The sequence below is a fragment of the Mustelus asterias genome, chromosome 15 (assembly GCF_964213995.1).
Source record: "Mustelus asterias chromosome 15, sMusAst1.hap1.1, whole genome shotgun sequence".
NCBI lineage: Eukaryota > Metazoa > Chordata > Chondrichthyes > Carcharhiniformes > Triakidae > Mustelus > Mustelus asterias.
This window is the reverse complement of record NC_135815.1, coordinates 1,363,520-1,381,909: the sequence shown is the minus strand read 5'-3', so window position 1 is coordinate 1,381,909 and position 18,390 is coordinate 1,363,520. Positions and strand designations below refer to the sequence as shown.

General features: G+C 47.8%; 1 protein-coding gene across 1 annotated transcript; it reads left to right on the top strand.

Moving 5' to 3' along the window:
- Nucleotides 1-6,304: 6,304 nt before the first annotated feature.
- LOC144504253 (uncharacterized) lies at nt 6,305-12,916 on the top strand. Its single transcript, XM_078229339.1, has 2 exons — nt 6,305-6,640; nt 10,141-12,916. The coding sequence occupies exon 2, from the start codon at nt 10,152-10,154 to the stop codon at nt 11,643-11,645; it is 1,494 nt and encodes a 497-aa protein (XP_078085465.1). The 5' UTR covers nt 6,305-6,640; nt 10,141-10,151; the 3' UTR covers nt 11,646-12,916.
- Nucleotides 12,917-18,390: the final 5,474 nt, after the last annotated feature.

Here is an 18,390-nt window from a genome sequence, read left to right as displayed (position 1 = left end):
CGACCACAATCCCACCCAGGCCCTACCCCCACATATTTACCCACTAATCCCTCTAACCTACACATCCCAGGACACTAAGGGGCAATTTTAGCATGGCCAATCAACCTAACCTGCACATCTTTGGACTGTGGGAGGAAACCGGAGCACCCGGAGAAAACCCACGCAGACACGAGGAGAATGTGCAAACTCCACACAGACAGTGACCCGAGCCGGGAATCGAACCCGGGACCCTGGAGCTGTGAAGCAGCAGTGCTAACCACTGTGCTACCGTGCCGCTATTGAGGGAGTACAGCAAAGGTTTACCAGGCTGAGTCTGGGATGGCAGGTCTGTCATCTGAGGAGAGACTAAATTGGTTCGGAATTATATTCACTGGAGTTTAGAAGAGTGAGAGGGCATCTCATCGAGACTTATAAAATTTTAACAGGGTTAGACAGGGTAGATTCAGAAAGAATGTTCCCAATGGTGGGGGGGTCCAGAACTAGGGGTCATAGTTTGAGGATAAGGGGTAAACTGAGAAATTTCTTCACCCAGACGGTGGTGAATGTGTGGAATTCACTCCCACAGAATGTAGTTGAGGCCAAAAGGCTTCAAGAAGAAATTAGATATAACTCTTGGGGCTAAAGGGGTCAAGGGATATGGGGGGGAAGGGGGGATCAGGATATTGAATTTGATGATCAGCCATGATCAAAACGAATGGTCGAGCAGGCTCGAAGGGCCGAATGGCCTCCTCCTGCTTCTAGTTTCTATGTTTCTATGTTACTATGAGTTTGCTAAAGGGGGCTGGGCAGATAGATGAGCAGGAGAGACAGGAAGCAAGCAGTGGCAGGCGTTTCAGGAGGTAAATCATGACTCACAACAAAAATATATCCCAGTAAAGAGGAAAGATTGTAAGAGAGGGATAAACCAACCATGGCTTTCCAAGGGAGCTAAAGAGAGTATGAAGTTGAAACAAAAAGCATATAAGGAGGCTCAAATCAGTGATAGTCCCGAATAGTCCTGGAATGAATTCAGAATCCAGCAAAGGAGGACAAGAAAAATAATAAAGGGAGAGAAAATAAACGGCGAGGGAAACTAGCGAGGAATATAAAAACTGACAATAAGAGCTTCTTTAAATATATACAAAGGAAGAGAGAGATTAAAGTGAACATCGGCACCTTAGAAAATGAATCTGGGGAGAGAGTTATGGGGAACAAGGAAATGGCAGAGGAGTTAAACGGATAGTTTGCATCAGTTTTTATGGTGGAAAATACTTTGAATATTCCATTAATACTAAAGAATACGGGGGGAAGAATTAAATACCATCTCTATCAGTAGCGTAGTAGTATTAGACAAGCTAATGGGGTTAAAGGCAGATAAGTCCCCTGGCCCTGATGGCTTGCATCCTAGGATTCTAAAATAATTCTATTATACAAAGGATATTATTAAACTAGAAAGAGTGCAGAAAAGATTTACTAGGATGCTACCAGGACTTGATGGTTTGAGTTATAAGGAGAGGCTGGATAGACTGGGACTTTTTTCTCTGGAGTGTAGAAGGCTGAGGGGTGATCTTATAGAGGTCTATAAAATAATGAGGACACAGATCAGCTAGATAGTCAATATCTTTTCCCAAAGGTAGGGGAACCTAAAACTAGAGGGCATAGGTTTAAGGTGAGAGGGGAGAGACACAAAAGGGTCCAGAGGGGCAATTTTTTCACACAGAGGATGGTGAGTGTCTGGAACAAGCTGCCAGAGGTACTAGTAGAGGCGGGTACAATTTTGTCTTTTAAAAAGCGTTTAGACAGTTACATGAGTACGATGGGTGTAGAGGGATATGGGCCAAACACGGGCAATTGGGATTAGCTTAGGGGTTTAAAAAAAGGGCAGCATGGACAAGTTGGGCTGAAGGGCTTGTTTCCATGCTGTAAACCCCTATGCTCAATGACTAAGCAGCCACAGAGATGGTGGGTGCATTGGTTGTAATTTTCCAAAAATCCTTGGACTCTTGAGAACCACCAGAGGATTGGAAAACTGCCAATGTGACAGCCCCATTCAGAAAGGGAGGGAGGTATAAAGCGGGTAACTATAGGTTGATTAGCCTAATATCTATTGTTGGAAAAACATTGGAATCAATTAGTAATGAAGTAGCAGTTTGGAAAATCATTAACCAATCAAGCAGAGGCAGCAAGGCTCCGTGAAGGGAAATTGTGTCGAATTTAATCAAGTTTTTCAAGGAAGCCTCAACCAGAGTTGATTTTCCAGAAGGTGTTTGACAAGGTCCCTCACAAGAGGTTAATTCATAAGATCAGAGTCATGGTGTTGGAGGTGGTGTATTGGCACGGATAGAGAACTGGCTAATGAACAAACAAAGAACAAAGAACAAAGAACAAAGAACAATACAGCACAGGAACAGGCCCTTCGGCCCTCCAAGCCCGCGCCGCTCCCCGGTCCAGGATTGAATCCTGAATCCAGGATCCCCGCCCAATTTTCCAGCCTATCTACATACCAATATCCTATCCACCGAGCTGTCCCTCACAGCTACGATGCTTTGTTCATTACAACCTATTAACTTACCCCCACCCCCCCATTCCAGACCATGTGATCTCCAGGGAGAGGCGAAAACCCAGAGTGAAAAACCCCAGGGCCAATATGGGGAAAAAAAATCTGGAAAATTCCTCTCCGACCCCCTAAGGCGATCGAAACGAGTCCAGGAGATCACAATGGCCCCGATCGGAAAATGCTTCCCAACCCTAGTCATTTCCACTTCCACGAACACCATATGAATTCCCTGCCCCCGAGACAGGTTCCCAACTATCCGCAGTCTCACTCTGTACTGGCACCAGCAAGATGATCATAGAATGAAGCCTTGAAACGAGAAACCAGGAACAATTAGCCCGCGCCGCTCCCTGGTCCAAACTAGACCACTCTTTTGTATCCCTCCATTCCCACTCCGTTCATATAGCTGTCTAGATAAGTCTTAAACGTTCCCAGTGTGTCCGCCTCCACCACCTTGCCCGGCAACACATTCCAGGCCCCCACGACCCTCTGTGTGAAATATGTCCTTCTGATATCTGTGTTAAACCTCACCCCCTTCACCTTGAACCTATGACCCCTCGTGAACGTCACCACCGACCCGGGGAAAAGCTTCCCACCGTTCACCCTATCTATGCCTTTCATAATTTTATACACCTCTATTAAGTCTCCCCTCATCCTCCGTCTTTCCAAGGAGAACAACCCCAGTTTCCCCAATCTCTCCTCATAACCAAGCCCCTCCATACCAGGCAACATCCTGGTAAACCTCCTCTGTACTCTCTCCAAAGCCTCCACGTCCTTCTGGTAGTGTGGCGACCAGAACTGGACGCAGTATTCCAAATGCGGCCGAACCAACGTTCTATACATCTGCAACATCAGACCCCAACTTTTATACTCTATGCCCCGTCCTATGAAGGCAAGCATGCCATATGCCTTCTTCACCACCTTCTCCACCTGTGACGTCACCTTCAAAGATCTGTGGACTTGCACTCCCAGGTCCCTCTGCGTCTCTACACCCTTTATGGTTCTTCCATTTATCGTGTAGCTCCTCCCTACATTATTCCCACCAAAATGCATCACTTCGCATTTATCAGGATTGAACTCCATCTGCCATTTCCTTGCCCAAATTTCCAGCCTATCTATATCCTTCTGTAGCCTCTGACAATGTTCCTCACTATCTGCAAGTCCTGCCAGTTTTGTGTCGTCCGCAAACTTACTGATCACCCCAGTTACTCCTTCTTCCAGATCATTTATATAAATCACAAACAGCAGAGGTCCCAATACAGAGCCCTGCAGGAAGCAGTGAGTGAGGATAAGGGGTTCTCTTTCAGGTTGGTGATCTGTAACCAATGGGTTCCACAGGGATCAGTGCTGGGGACCCGCGATTGGTTATAATATATATTAATGACTTGGAGGAAGGAAGCGAATGTACTGCAGCCAAATTTGCAGACGACACAAAAATAGGCGGAAAGACAAGTTGTGAGAGGGATACAAACAGTTTACAGAGATTTTGATTATTCAGTAAATGGACAAAAAGTCAGCAAATGGAGGATAATGAGGGAAAATGTGGAGTTGTTGGAAGTTAAAACTAGAGGACACAGCCTCAAAATAAAGGGGGGTCGGTTTAAGACAGAGTTGAGGAGGAACTTCTTCTCCCAGAGGGTGGTGAATCTCTGGAATTCTCTGCCCACTGAGGTGGTGGAGGCTACCTCGCTGAATATGTTTAAAGCACGGATGGACGGATTCCTGAGCGGTAAGGGAATTAAGGGTTATGGGGATCAGGCGGGTAAGTGGTACTGATCCACGTCAGATCAGCCATGATCTTATTGAATGGCGGGGCAGGCTCGAGGGGCTAGATGGCCTACTCCTGCTCCTATTTCTTATGTTCTTATGTTCTTATGTGTAAGAGAGAACAAAATAACAGAGTATTATTTAAATGGAGAAAAACTGCAGAAAGCTGCAACACAAAGGGACTTGGTGGGGGGGGGGGGGGGGGGCGGGTGTGCGGGGGGGGGGCGCGGGGGGGGTATCAGTGCATGAAACACAGAAAGTTAGCACACAGGTACAGCAGGTTATCAGGAAGGGTAATGGAATGTTGGCCCTTATTTCATGGGGGTTGGAGTGTAAGAGTGGGGAAGTCTTGCTGCAACTGTACAAGGTACCCGTGAGACTACAGCTGGAGCACTGTGAGCAGTTTTGATCTCCTTGTTAAAGGAAAGATATTATTTCATTGGAGGCCATTCAGAGAGGGTTCACTGGGATGATCCCTGGTCTGGAGGGATTGTCTGATGAGGAAAGGTTAAACAGGTTGGGACTCCAATTGGAATTGAGAAGAATGAGAGGTGATCTTATTGAAACATATCGGATCTGTGCCAGTGTAAGACTGCGATGATAGTGCCAGTTGGTCACCAGTGTGCCAGGGCAGTGTCAAGGGAGTGAGACCTGAGTGGAGGGGCATGACATGGGGGCTATGCAGAGGGGGGTCATGATCGGGGCATATGAGGGGCGGCACGGTAGCACAGTGGTTAGCACTGCTGCTTCACAGCTCCAGGGTCCTGGGTTCGATTCCCGCCTCGGGTCACTGTCTGTGTGGAGTCTGCACGTTCTCCACGTGTCTGCGTGGGTTTCTTCCGGGTGCTCCGGTTTCCTCCCACAGTCTGAAAGATGTGCGGGTTAGGTTGATTGGCCAGGTTAAAATTGCCCCTGAGATGCGTAGGTTAGAGGGATTAGCGGGTAAATATGTGGGGGGTAGGGCCTGGGTGGGATTGTGGTCGGTGCAGACTCGATGGGCCGAATGGCCTCCTTCTGCACTGTAGGGTTTCTATGATTTCTATGAGGTGGATTGGCCATGCTAAATTGCCCCTTAGTGTCAGGGGGACTGGCTAGGGTAAATCTATGGGGTTATGGGGATAGGGCCTGGGTGGGATTGCGGTCAGCTTGAGACCCAAAGTCTGGTGCATTGTGAGATTGGGATGTCCTTGCAGAGCAGCCCCCGACCGCTCTGACCCTGGGCGTGTTTACCGGCCACCCCCCCCCCTCCCCCCCCCCGCCCCCGATGTCGATGTGGAACTCCTAAAACTTCAAATAAGGGAGTGAGTGTGTGCGGATTGTGATGTGGAGCACGGCTGGGAGACTGGCGGGGATCACTCCGGTATTCTCGCCGTTATGACTCCGAGCTGTTCACGCCCTGCCGCTGCTGCCAGCGAGAATGGAGAATTTGGCACTCAGCCTAATCTCCATTCACTTCAACGGGACTGGAGAATCACAAAGAACAAAGAACAATACAGCACAGGAACAGGCCCTTCGGCCCTCCAAGCCCGTGCCACTCCCTGGTCCAAACTAGACCATTCTTTTGTATCCCTCCATTCCCACTCCGTTCATGTGGCTGTCTAGATAAGTCTTAAACGTTCCCAGTGTGTCCGCCTCCACCACCTTGCCTGGCAGCGCATTCCAGGCCCCCACCACCCTCTGTGTAAAATATGTCCTTCTGATATCTGTGTTAAACCTCCCCCCCCTTCACCTTGAACCTATGACCCTTCGTGAACGTCACCACCGACCTGGGGAAAAGCTTCCCACCGTTCACCCTATCTATGCCACTGCTGTGATTGGCCAGAAAATTGTGCCCTGAGTATTTTTCTGTGCAAATTCAGCCCAGTATTTCAGAGTTAAAGCCTGTGATCACCTTGCTGATTAAGTTTGTTCCTTGGACTGGACTCTTAGCTCCCCTTTCATGTCCTGTCCTTATTTTCCAGTGAAAGGTCTTGGATATCACTGGAACATGGAGATCAGGAGACACTGGAACTTATTCGGAGAGTTCCACTGGCTCATCTCCTAATCAGAGGCAGGTCAGCCCAACTCCCAGAGTGAGCAGCAACACCAAACACTGCTCCATGACTCCCGCTCCATGGTTTCCCAGAGAAATCCGCACCAGGATTTGAATTCCTCCCGTGTTGACAAGGATCAGTAAAGTCAGGGAATCCTGGACAGGAACTGCAAATTGTATGTGAGACAGTGACTGGGCCGTGTTCATCAGAGTTCAGAGGCAAAGATTGTGTCGGTTCCCTCGCAGCGCCTTTCCTGCGTGGATTTAGGATTGTCTGCGAGAGTCAGAGCGGCTTTGAACTGGAGTTTGTAAGTTTCTGCATTGACAGAGGGGCAATTGGAACTAGAAAAGTGAGTGGCAGATCCGTGTCGAACCAACACAGCGAAAGTCCGAGTCATAGACTCAGAGATTCACAGCTTGGAAACCGGCCCTTCGGCCCAACTTGTCCATGCTGCCCTTTTTTTTAACACTAAGCTCGTCCCAATTGCCTGTGTTTGGCCCATTTCCTTCTATTGTTTGAGAGAAAGTATTATTTACAGATTTATTCCGGGTAGGTTTGTGGCCGGGGCAGATGTCTGGGTCACGCCTCATTTTGCTGCTTTACTCTTTATAAACAGTGAGGTTGTGTGATTGATCCAGTCAGTGCCAGGGGGCAGTGAGATTGTTACTTTCTGCTGCTTGTTCCACACAGTCTGAACTTGGTGGAACTCAGGTGTCTGCTTTTTCCAATCCCATTGTTGCTCTCTGTGTCAAGTCACCCCAATGCCACCCTCACATTCCAGGCAGCCTCAGTGACAGCCGGCAGGGAGGATCTGGCGGGGGGAGGAGGTGGGGAGGGATTGGGGAGAGGGTGAGGGATTGGGGAGAGGGTGAGGGATTGGAGAAAGGGTGAGGGATTGGGGAGAGGGTGAGGGATTGGGGAGAGGGTGTGGAGAAGGTGGGGGTTGGGGAGAGGGTGGGGAGAGGATGGGAGTGACGGGAAGGGGGTGGAGAGAGAGTGGGGAGAGGGTGAGGGGATGGGGAGAGGGTGGGAAGAAGGTGAGGGGGTGGGGAGAGGGTGGCGAGAGGGTGGGAGTGACGGGGAGTGGGTGGGGAGAGGGTGAGGGGGTGGGGACAGGGTGAGGGAGTGGGGAGAGGGTGGGGGGATGGGGAGAGGGTGAGGGGTGGGGACAGGGTGGGGGGTGGGGAGAGGGTGGGGGGTGGGGAGAGGGTGAGGGGGTGGGGAGAGGGTGGGGGGGTGGGGAGAGGGTGGGGGTTGGGGACAGGGTGGGGGGTGGGGAGAGGGTGAGGGGGTGGGGAGAGGGTGAGGGGGTGGGGAGAGGGTGAGGGGGTGGGGAGAGGGTGGGGGGATGGGGAGAGGGTCGGGGGTGGGGAGAGGGTCGGGGGTGGGGAGAGGGTGGGGGGGTGGGGAGAGGGTGGGGGGGTGGGGAGAGGGTGGGGGGGTGGGGAGAGGGTCAGGGGGTGGGGAGAGGGTGGGGGGATGGGGAGAGGGACAGGGTCGGGGGTGGGGACAGGGTCGGGGGTGGGGAGAGGGTGGGGGGGTGGGGAGAGGGTGGGGGTTGGGGACAGGGTGGAGGTTGGGGAGAGGGTGTGGGGGTGGGGACTGGGGAGGGAGGGGGTTGGGGAGAGGGTGGGGGTTGGGGAGAGGTTGATGAAGGGAATGTGGTGGGTGTTGTTCATATTCAGAACGATTTCCCTGAGGATTGGAGGATAGCGAATGTGGTCCCGTTATTTAAGAAGTGTATCAGGGATAACCCAGGAAATTATAGGCCGGTGAGCTTGACGTCCGTGGTAGGGAAGTTCTTGGAGAGGATTCTTAAAGACAGGATGTATGTGCATTTAGAACGGAACAATCTCATTAGTGACAGACAGCATGGTTTTGTAAGAGGGAGGTCGTGCCTTACAAATTTGGTGGAGTTTTTTGAGGAAGTGACAAAAACGGTTGATGAAGGAAGGGCCGTGGATGTCGTCTATATGGATTTCAGTAAGGCATTTGACAAAGTCCCACATGGCAGGTTGGTTAAGAAGGTTAAGGCTCATGGGATACAAGGAGAAGTGGCTAGATGGGTGGAGAACTGGCTTGGCCATAGGAGACAGAGGGTAATGGTCGAAGGGTCTTTTTCCGGCTGGAGGTCTGTGACCAGTGGTGTTCCGCAGGGCTCTGTACTGGGACCTCTGCTATTTGTGATATATATAAATGATTTGGAAGAAGCTGTAACTGGTGTAATCAGCAAGTTTGCGGATGACACGAAGATGGCTGGACTTGCGGATAGCGAAGAGCATTGTCGGGCAATACAGCAGGATATAGATAGGCTGGAAAATTGGGCGGAGAAATGGCAGATGGAGTTTAATCCGGATAAATGCGAAGTGATGCATTTTGGAAGAAGTAATGTAGGGAGGAGTTATACAATAAATGGCAGAGTCATCAGGAGTATAGAAACACAGAGGGACCTAGGTGTGCAAGTCCACAAATCCTTGAAGGTGGCAACACAGGTGGAGAAGGTGGTGAAGAAGGCATATGGTATGCTTGCCTTTATAGGATGGGGTATAGAGTATAAAAGCTGGAGTCTGATGATGCAGCTGTATAGAACGCTGGTTAGGCCACATTTGGAGAACTGCGTCCAGTTCTGGTCGCCGCACTACCAGAAGGACGTGGAGGCGTTAGAGAGAGTGCAGAGAAGGTTTACCAGGATGTTGCCTGGTATGGAGGGTCTTAGCTATGAGGAGAGATTGGGTAGACTGGGGTTGTTCTCCTTGGAAAGACGGAGAATGAGGGGAGATCTAATAGAGGTGTACAAGATTATGAAGGGTATAGATAGGGTGAACAGTGGGAAGCTTTTTCCCAGGACGGAGGTGACGATCATGAGAGGTCACGGGCTCAAGGTGAGAGGGGCGAAGTATAACTCAGATATCAGAGGGACATTTTTTACACAGAGGGTGGTGGGGGCCTGGAATGCGCTGCCAAGTAGGGTGGTGGAAGCAGGCACGCTGACATCGTTTAAGACTTACCTGGATAGTCACATGAGCAGCCTGGGAATGGAGGGATACAAACGATTGGTCTAGTTGGACCAAGGAGCGGCACAGGCTTGGAGGGCCGAAGGGCCTGTTTCCTGTGCTGTACTGTTCTTTGTTCTATTAAAGGCTGGTAATAAAATGGAGGCTGGAGGTTTTTTAAGAGCAGTAACCAGTAAGTGTGGTCAGTGGGGGTTTTCTATTGGGGGACAGTGATGCTCCCTAAGGGTCACAGCTTTTTGGAGATTCAGACATTGGAATGAAGAATATAATTTCAAACTGTTCGAAAGCTACCAAGTGTGGAAATGTGCGAAAGAGTGAGGATGAGACCAGCCAACTCACACAGGAGCTGAAGAGCTTACAAAATGGGAAGATTTAATTTAATCTGGAAAGTGTGAACTAGTGCATTTGGCAGAAGACAGAATGGGAAATGAGATCGACTTCATGGAACCATTCCAAAGGGTGTGCAGGGAGATGGGAGCCGGGGGTTTGGGTGCATCAATCTGAAGAGAACTGCATTTACTATGAGAGGGAAAGGCCTTTGTAATTAGACACATTGAGTAACGCTGGGGGAGTTCTGCTGAACCTTGCGAAAGCCCTGGTCAGGTCCCAATCAAATGACTGTGCTTAATTCTTGACAGGATACTTAGAAAGGTCCTTGAAATGGTGCAGAGGAGATTTACCAGAATGATTCCCGGGATGGGGGGCATTTAATGGCAAGATTAGCTTGGAGAAACTAGGATTCTCCTTGGAGAAGAGGATGTTTAGTGATTTTCCTGCTCTGTTTCCACTGCAGAGACTTTCAGCATGTCGGCAAAGCAGTTCCAGACCCAACTCCCCAACAACCAGCAGATTTCAAAATGCTTTGATGTGATGGTGCAGTCCCAGGTTAAATGGGAGAAGCTTGTGCTGCCAACAATTGAATCTGTCGCTATTTTAAGTGGATTGGTTTACCAGGCTTCCAAAATAAAGGACATTAAACTAGACCAAGGCAGCGCAAACAAAGGATCCCAAAACCCACAATCATTGTACAGCTGGTTGATGAAGGTTTGCAACAAAACCGAAAATGTGTTCCGAGAAAAGATAAACCATGTGAGAACAATCCAGGATTGTGGTGAGGTCATTGTTGAAAACCTGACGAAAATGAGTGAAGGGTCAGTTCAGAAGACAGACTTCTGTCAGCTGCTGGATAAGACTAAGGAGGAGGCAGATCTGTGTCAAAAAAGTGCAGAATCTGTGGTGAAAGGGCTCTCCGATCTGACTGACCTTGTCAGTAAGCTGCTGAACATGTGTGAAGCTTCTCAGACTTCCAGCCAGGAGGAAGTGAACGAAATAAGGAAAACCTTGAAGGAAAACAAAGAAAGGTATGAGTCAGTGAAGGTGGAGAAGGAAAATGTATACAAAGATTGGGAGCAGATTTCCCAAAAACGTGAGAAAATCTCCACTGAATTGGCTAGTATCAATTCCGGCGCTTTTATTGATGAGCTTTGTGCGGAAGCAGTGAAGCAACTCATCCCAAAAATTGTTGATCTTGTGACCAAAGTGACCAACCCAGCAGTGCTGACAATGGAGCTGCTGGAAGGGCTAAAATCCCTGCTCAACCTGGGGGCAAAACTCATCAGCAAAGACCCTGAACAAAGCACTGAAATCAGTGAAATCCTCCAGAAGGTGAAAGAAAGAGCAGCTGAGAAGATCCAGGAAGTCCAAGATGAGTTGGAGAAATCAAACCGTGATTACGACAAAAAGTTTGAGGAGATGAAAAACTTGAGTAAAGAGGGTGCGATTTTATTGGAAAAGATAAAGGGTAATCAGACAGAGGAGAGCAAAATCTGTACAAGTCTCGAGCTGATGACCAAAGGGCTGCTGGCACTTGGGAGCATCAAAACCAACTGGTCAGAAGTGATCAACTTCATTCAAATGATACCCTTGATAACTGGAGAGTGTGGGAAGGTATTTGAAAGCTTTGATGCTGTGGGTGATGGAGACAGACAGGGTGTTCCAGGGATAGCAGCGAGCAATCAGAACCAAGTGTCCCAGGCCGTCAACATCATCAGCATCATTGGTGACGTGTTAAAAACCTATGTGGAGATTTACGAGAAACACCTTGAGGTTCCGCTGAGCGACATGGGCTCATTGTTGGCTGGACAGGGGTCGCCGGAATACAAGTTTAATCAGATCCAGAAAAAATGTAATGCAGCAAGAAAGGCGATACACAACAAGGCCACTGAGAATCAAAAAGGGTTTGAAAAGAGTAGCGCTGAAGCCATTGAAAAACTCAGAGCTCGGGAATCCAGGAAGTGAAACAAAGAAACAGCAACAGGGGCCGACTATTTGCCCCCTCGAGCCTGTCCTGCACTCAGTCCAATCACAGCTGATCTTCTACCTTAGCTCCAGTATCAATCCCAGACTTAAACAGCTTCAACACTGGAGCATCCACACCCTCTGGAGCAGAGAATTCCAAACATTCACAACCCATCCAGGGAAGCAGTTTCTCCTGGTTTTAGTCCTAAATGACCAACTCTGAGCCAACTTTCCCCTCATACCTATGCACCTGGGTTTTCTGAGTTCCTAATTTGGACTCGAGCATGACATCCTACAGTTGAATCCCTGATTAAGCTTACTATCCAGATGATTTAATGATGAGATTACTAATTATTGCACAATACTAAGTCTAAAATGGCATAATCCAAGCTGTTCACCAGTGTATTTCTCCAGGAATCGATCAGGAAAGCATTCTACAAACTCATCTTCCAAAATACTTCCACCAATTCCATTTCTCCAGTCAATAGGAAGATTAAAGTCCATCCTGATGTTTGGTTTGCTTTTATTACAGCCTCCAATCAGGTCTTGTTTAATGCTCTGTTCAATAATATAACCACCGTTAGAGCCTATCAGAGACCAAAGCAAAGTAACAATACTCATAAAATATATAAGAGCCATTCAATCAACTCCAATCACTAACCAGCTCTCTCCATCCCTGGAATCTCTGCCCAATCACTAACCAGCTCTCCCCATCCCCGGAATCTCTGACCAATCACTAACCAGCTCTCCCCATCCCTGGAATCTCTGACCAATCATTAACCAGCTCTCCCCATCCCGGGAATCTCTGACCAATCACTAACCAGCTCTCCCCATCCCTGGAATCTCTGTCCAATCATCTACCAGCTCTCTCCACCCCCAAAATCTCTGTCCAATCACCAACCAGCTTTCTCCACCCCTGGAATCTCTGTCCAATCACCAACCAGCTCTCTCCACCCCCGGAATCTCTGTCCAATCACTGACCAGCTCTCCCCCCCCCCCCCCCCCCCCGGAATCACTGTCCAATCAGGAACCAGCTCTCCCCCAGTTCTGCTCTTATTGGAGGTTTGAAGAAGTCTGGAAATGTTGAATTGGTGAAATCCAGCAATGAGTCTGAAAATGCTGGAAAATCTCAGCCGGCCTGGCAGCATCTATGAGGAGAGTTTGGAGTTACAGCCAGATAAATATCTTCCAATTGATTCGTGCTTGCTTACCCTGTAACATTTAAACCTATATTAAACTCTGAAATGAAATAAAGAATGTTGTTATTCCCAGTTAACAGGCTGCTCTCTGTGTCTCTGACTTCCTCCACACTTTGCAATATGTTAACAGTGAGAGTGTGAGAAACAGGAGCAGACGGAGGCCATTCTGCCCATCGAGCCTGCTCCACCACTCAGGAAGATCAGGAACCTGAGGGCAAATCAGAGCGGGGAACAGGAGAAAGATTGACTCTGAAAAGAAAAACAGTTTAAAATAATTTAGCAATGTTCAAAGATATGTAAATGCAAGGAGCAGAGTAACTAAAGCCAATGGGCTGGCAGCACAGACAGATCATCACTCGGAGCCTAGTTTAAAAGGACCCCAGAAATGGCAACTCAACATCCCTGGATATTGGGCGGGATTTTCGCCGCCCCCCCCACCACCACTCCCCCACCAGCGGGTTATACCGTAGAGAGGGTGGGTCACCATTGGTCGACGGTTTCCCTGGTGACGCGGCCAGCAACCAATTCAAAAGGTCATAAGACAGAGGAGCAGAATTAGGCCACTCGGCCCATCGAGTCTGCTCCACCATTCAATCCTGGCTGACTTTTTTTCTCATCCCCATTCTCCTGCCTCTTCTCCATAACCCCTGATCCCCTTATTAATCAAGAACCTATCTATCTCTGTCTTAAAGACACTCAATGACCCGGCCTCCACAGCCTTCTGCGGCAAAGAGTTCCACAGATTCACCACTCTCTGGCTGAAGAAATTCCTCCTCATCTCTGTTTTAAAGGATTGTCCCTTTAGCCTGAGGTTGTGCCCTCTGGTTCTAGTTTTTCCTACTAGTGGAAACATCCTCTCCACGTCCACTCTATCCAGGCCTCATAGACATCAGTGGGACCAAAAGATGCTAACCACCTCAACTGCCAGAAAATCCACCGCAAGGGGCCAGAAAACCCTGATCATAGAGGATTCAGGCAGGATGGTGGGGAGAAGGGGTGCAGCATTACTGGATAAAGAATGACAAATGTTTGGTGGGATGATTTACTGGAGGAAGCACCAAATGAGGCTGTCTGGGTTGAGCTCAGAAATAAAAAAGGGGCAATCGCACTGCTCGGACTGTACTACAGACCCCCAAATAGTGGAAAGAAGAGCAAATATGCCGAGAGATTTGTGAGTGTAAAACAATGGGTCTGTAATCATTGGGGAATTCAAACACTCTGATATCGATTGGGAAACAAACAGTGTGAAAGGCACAGAGGGCACAACATTCCTGAACACCTTTCACAAGAACCTTTCCAGCCAACATGTCACAAGCTGAGTGAGAGGGGGGTTCAATTCTAGATTTAGTTTTAGGGAATGAAGTTGGGCAAGTGGATGAATGAGCAATGGGCGACTATTTCAGAGATAACCACCAGAATAGCGTTTGATTCAGCATCATTATGGAACAGGACAAAGATAGAACACAGTAAACATTCTAAACTGGAGCCAGACACGTTTGTCAAAGCTAAGATGAGCTGGCGAGAGTGGACTGGACACGGTTATTAGAAGAAAAATGGTGTCAAAGCAGGAGGAGGCATTCCAAGGAGGAATTCTACAGGCACAGTGCAAACATGTCCCCACAAAGAAAACGGGAGGGATTGCCAAATCCAGAGCCCCCAGTTATCCAGAAGCGCACAGCATAAGGCAAAGTAAAAAAGAAAGCTAATGACAGTCACAAAAAACTTAATACTGTAGAAAGTCTAGAGGAGTGTCGAAAGTACAGGGGTGAAGGAAAAACAGAAATTAGGAAAACCAAGAGAAGATATGGAAAAATATTGGCAGAAAATCCTAAACTGTTTTACCAATATATTAAAAGTGAGAGAATAATCAAGGAAAAGGTGGAGCCTATCAGAGATGTAGAGAGTAACTTATGGGTTGAGTCAGAAGATGTGGACAGAGTTCTCAATGAGAACATTGACTCTGTCATCACTAAAGAGAGGGATGATTCAGACATTCCAGTTAAAGAGAGGAGTGTGAAATATGAGTTACAATAAGCATAGTGAGAGAGGGAGTACTGGAGGAACCGGCAATCTTGAAGGTGGATAAATCACCAGGACCGGATAGATTGCATCTCAGGCTGTTGAAGGAAACCAGGGAGGAAATAGCGGACGCTCTGAGGATCATTTTCCAATCCTCACTAGATGCAGGTGAGGTATCAGAGGATTGAAGGTCTTCAAAAGTTGTACCATTATTTAAAATTGGTGCGAGTGATAGGCCAGAAAATTATAGGCCAATCAGTGGTGGAAAAAGTATTGAAAATAATTCTGACAGACAGAATAAGGCCCAGACTGATCACGGATAGTCATCCTGATTTTATTAGAGGAAGATCGTACCTTACGAGCATAATAGAATTTTTTTGAGGCAGTAACAAGGAGGACCGATGAGGGCAGTGAGGTGGGTGTTGTCTACATGAATTTCAGTAAGGCATCTGACAAGATCCCACATGACAGACTGGTCAGGACACTGGCAGGAACCTGATAATTATGCAAAACGAGGGAGGAGATTGCAGAGCCTCTGGCGATGATCTTTGCGTCGTCGATGGTGACTGGGGAGGTGCCGGAGGATTGGAGGATTGCGGATGTGGTTCCTATTTTCAAGAAGGGGAATAGGGATAGCCCAGGAAATTACCAACCGGTGAGTCTAACCTCAGTGGTTGGTAAGCTGATGGAGAAGGTCCTGAGGGACAAGATTTATGAGTATTTAGAGAGGTTTAGTATGCTCAAGAATACTCAGCATGACTTTGTCAAAGGCAGATCGTGCCTTACGAGCCTGGTGGAGTTCTTCGAAAATGTGACTAAACACATTGACGAAGGGAAAGCGGTAGATGTGGTTTATATGGATTTTAGCAAGGCATTCGATAAGGTCCCCCGTGCAAGGCTTCTAGAAAAAGTGAGAAGGCATGGAATCCAAGGGGCTGCTGCCCTGTGGATCCAGAACTGGCTTGCCCAAAGGATGTGGAGATGCCGGCGTTGGACTGGGGTGAACACAGTAAGAGTTTTAACAACACCAGGTTATTTGGTAGCAAATACCATAAGCTTTCGGAGCGCTGCTCCTTCGTCAGATGGAGTGGAAATGTGCTCTCAGACAGTGCACAGAGACACAAAATCAAGTTACAGAATACTGATTAGAATGCGAATCCCTGCGAATATGGTGGCTGGCTGTAGGGATTCGCAGGGATTCGCTCGGTCTTTTCTCCTTGGAGAGACGTAGGATGAGAGGAGATCTAATAGAGGTATATAAGATGTTGAGAGGCATAGATCGAGTGGACTCTCAGAGGCTTTTTCCCAGGGTGGAAATGTCTGCTATGAGAGGACACAGGTTTAAGGTGCTGGGGGGTAGGTACAGGGGAAATGTTAGGGGGAAGTTTTTCACACAGAGGGTGGTGGGCGAGTGGAATCGGCTGCCGTCAGTGGTGGTGGAGGCGAACTCAATAGGGTCTTTTAAGAGACTCCTGGATGAGTATACGGGACTTAATAGGATGGAGGGTTATAGGTAGGCCTAGAAGGTAGGGATATGTTCGGCACAACTTGTGGGGCCGAAGGGCCTGTTTTGTGCTGTAGTAATCTCTGTAAATAAACTGTTAATATCCTAGACTGTAACCATTTGTTTCCCCAGTAATTCTTCTCTCATGATCATTATTCTATTTAACCCACCCCCCCCCCCCCCAACTCCCCGCCCCCCGCCTCCTTTTTGCCCCTTGATTATTTAGCATATTTGGAATGTTATTGGAGTCTTCTACCGTGAAGACTGCTACAAAGTATTTTTTAAAACTCCTTGGTCATTTCCTGGTTCCCCATCATTATTTCCCCAGTCTCTTTGTCCAACGGCCCGATGTTCACCTTGACCTCTCTCTCCCTTTTTAGAACAAAGAACAAAGAAAATTACAGCACAGGAACAGGCCCTTCGGCCCTCCAAGCCTGCACCGACCACGCTGCCCGACTGAACTAAAATCCCCTACCCTTCCGGGGACCATATCCCTCTATTCCCATCCTATTCATGTATTTGTCAAGATGCCCCTTAAAAGTATCTGCTTCCACTACCTCCCCCGGTAACGAGTTCCAGACACCTACTACTCTCTGTGTAAAAATCCTGCCTCGTACACCTCCTTTAAACCTTGCCCCTCACACCTTAAACCTGTGCCCCCGAGTATTCCAATCTTCCACCCTGGGAAAAAGCTTCTGACTATCCAACTTATTTTCCTACCCATCTTTATATTACTTGCTAGTTTACCCTCATAATTTATCTTCTCATTCTTTATTATATTTTGTGTCATCTTATGTTGATTTTTAAAACTTTCTCAATCCTTTGGTTTGCCAGTAATCTTTGCCACACTGTAAGTTTTCTCTTTCAGTTTAATAACATCCTTAACTTATTTGGTTAACTATGGTTGATTTATCCCCTTCCTAGATTGTTTTTCTTCTTCACTGGGATATATCTTTGTTGTGAGTCATGAACTATTTTCATAAACATTTACCACTGCTGATCAACCGTCTTTTCTGCTGAACTCCATTCCCACTCCACTCCAGCCAACTCTGTCCTCATTCCTTTGTAACTCTCCTTATTTAAGTTTAGCACAGTTGTTTCTGACCCAAGCCTCTCACCCTCAAACTGAATGCTAAATTCTACCATGTTATGGTCACTGTTTCCTAGGGAATCTTTTACTCTGAGATTATTTATTAAACCTGCCTCATTACACATGACCAGATCCAATATAGCCTGATCCCTAGTTGGATCCACAATATATTACCATAGAAACCAGAGAAAATTACAGCTCAGAAACAGGCCTTTTGGCCCTTCTTGTCTGTGCCAAACCATTTTTTGCCTAGTCCCACTGACCTGCACTTGGACCATATCCCTCCACACCCCTCTCATCCATGAACCCGTCCAAGTTTTTCTTAAATGTTAAAAGTGACCCCGCATTTACCACTTTATCCCACAGCTCATTCCACACTCCCACCACTCTCTGCGTGAAGAAGCCCCCCCTAATATTCCCTTTAAACTTTTCTCTTTTCACCCTTTTGTTCTATTGTTCTAGGAAATAGTCCCGAATACACTCTATGAGGTCTTCCTCATGGCTACTTCTGCTAATTTGATTTTCTCAATCAGTGCCAGAGGAGACCATGCCAGGAGCAGCACCAGGCGTACCTAAACATTGTGTCAACCAGGTGAAGCTGATATGGGGCTACTTGCATGCCAAACAGCATCAGTAGCAAGTAATGGGCAAAGGTAAGTGATTCCATAACCAATGGATCAGGTTTAAGCTCTGCATTCCTGACACATCCAATTGTGAATGTGGTGGACAACCCAATGGAAGAGGAGGCTCCAGCCAATTCGATTCACACCACGTGATATCAAGAAATGGCTGAAGACACTGCATTCTGCAAAGGATATGAACCCTGACAATATTCCAGAATTAAGCCATTCCTTTACTGTCACCTGTCAAAATCCTGGAATACCCTCCTGAATGGAACTGTGGGTGTACCTACACCTCGGAGACTGAGGCAGC

Excerpts from the sequence above, each read along its gene's own strand:
- LOC144504253 (XM_078229339.1), top strand. The coding sequence starts at position 10,152 with ATGTCGGCAAAGCAGTTCCAGACCCAACTCCCCAACAACCAGCAGATT.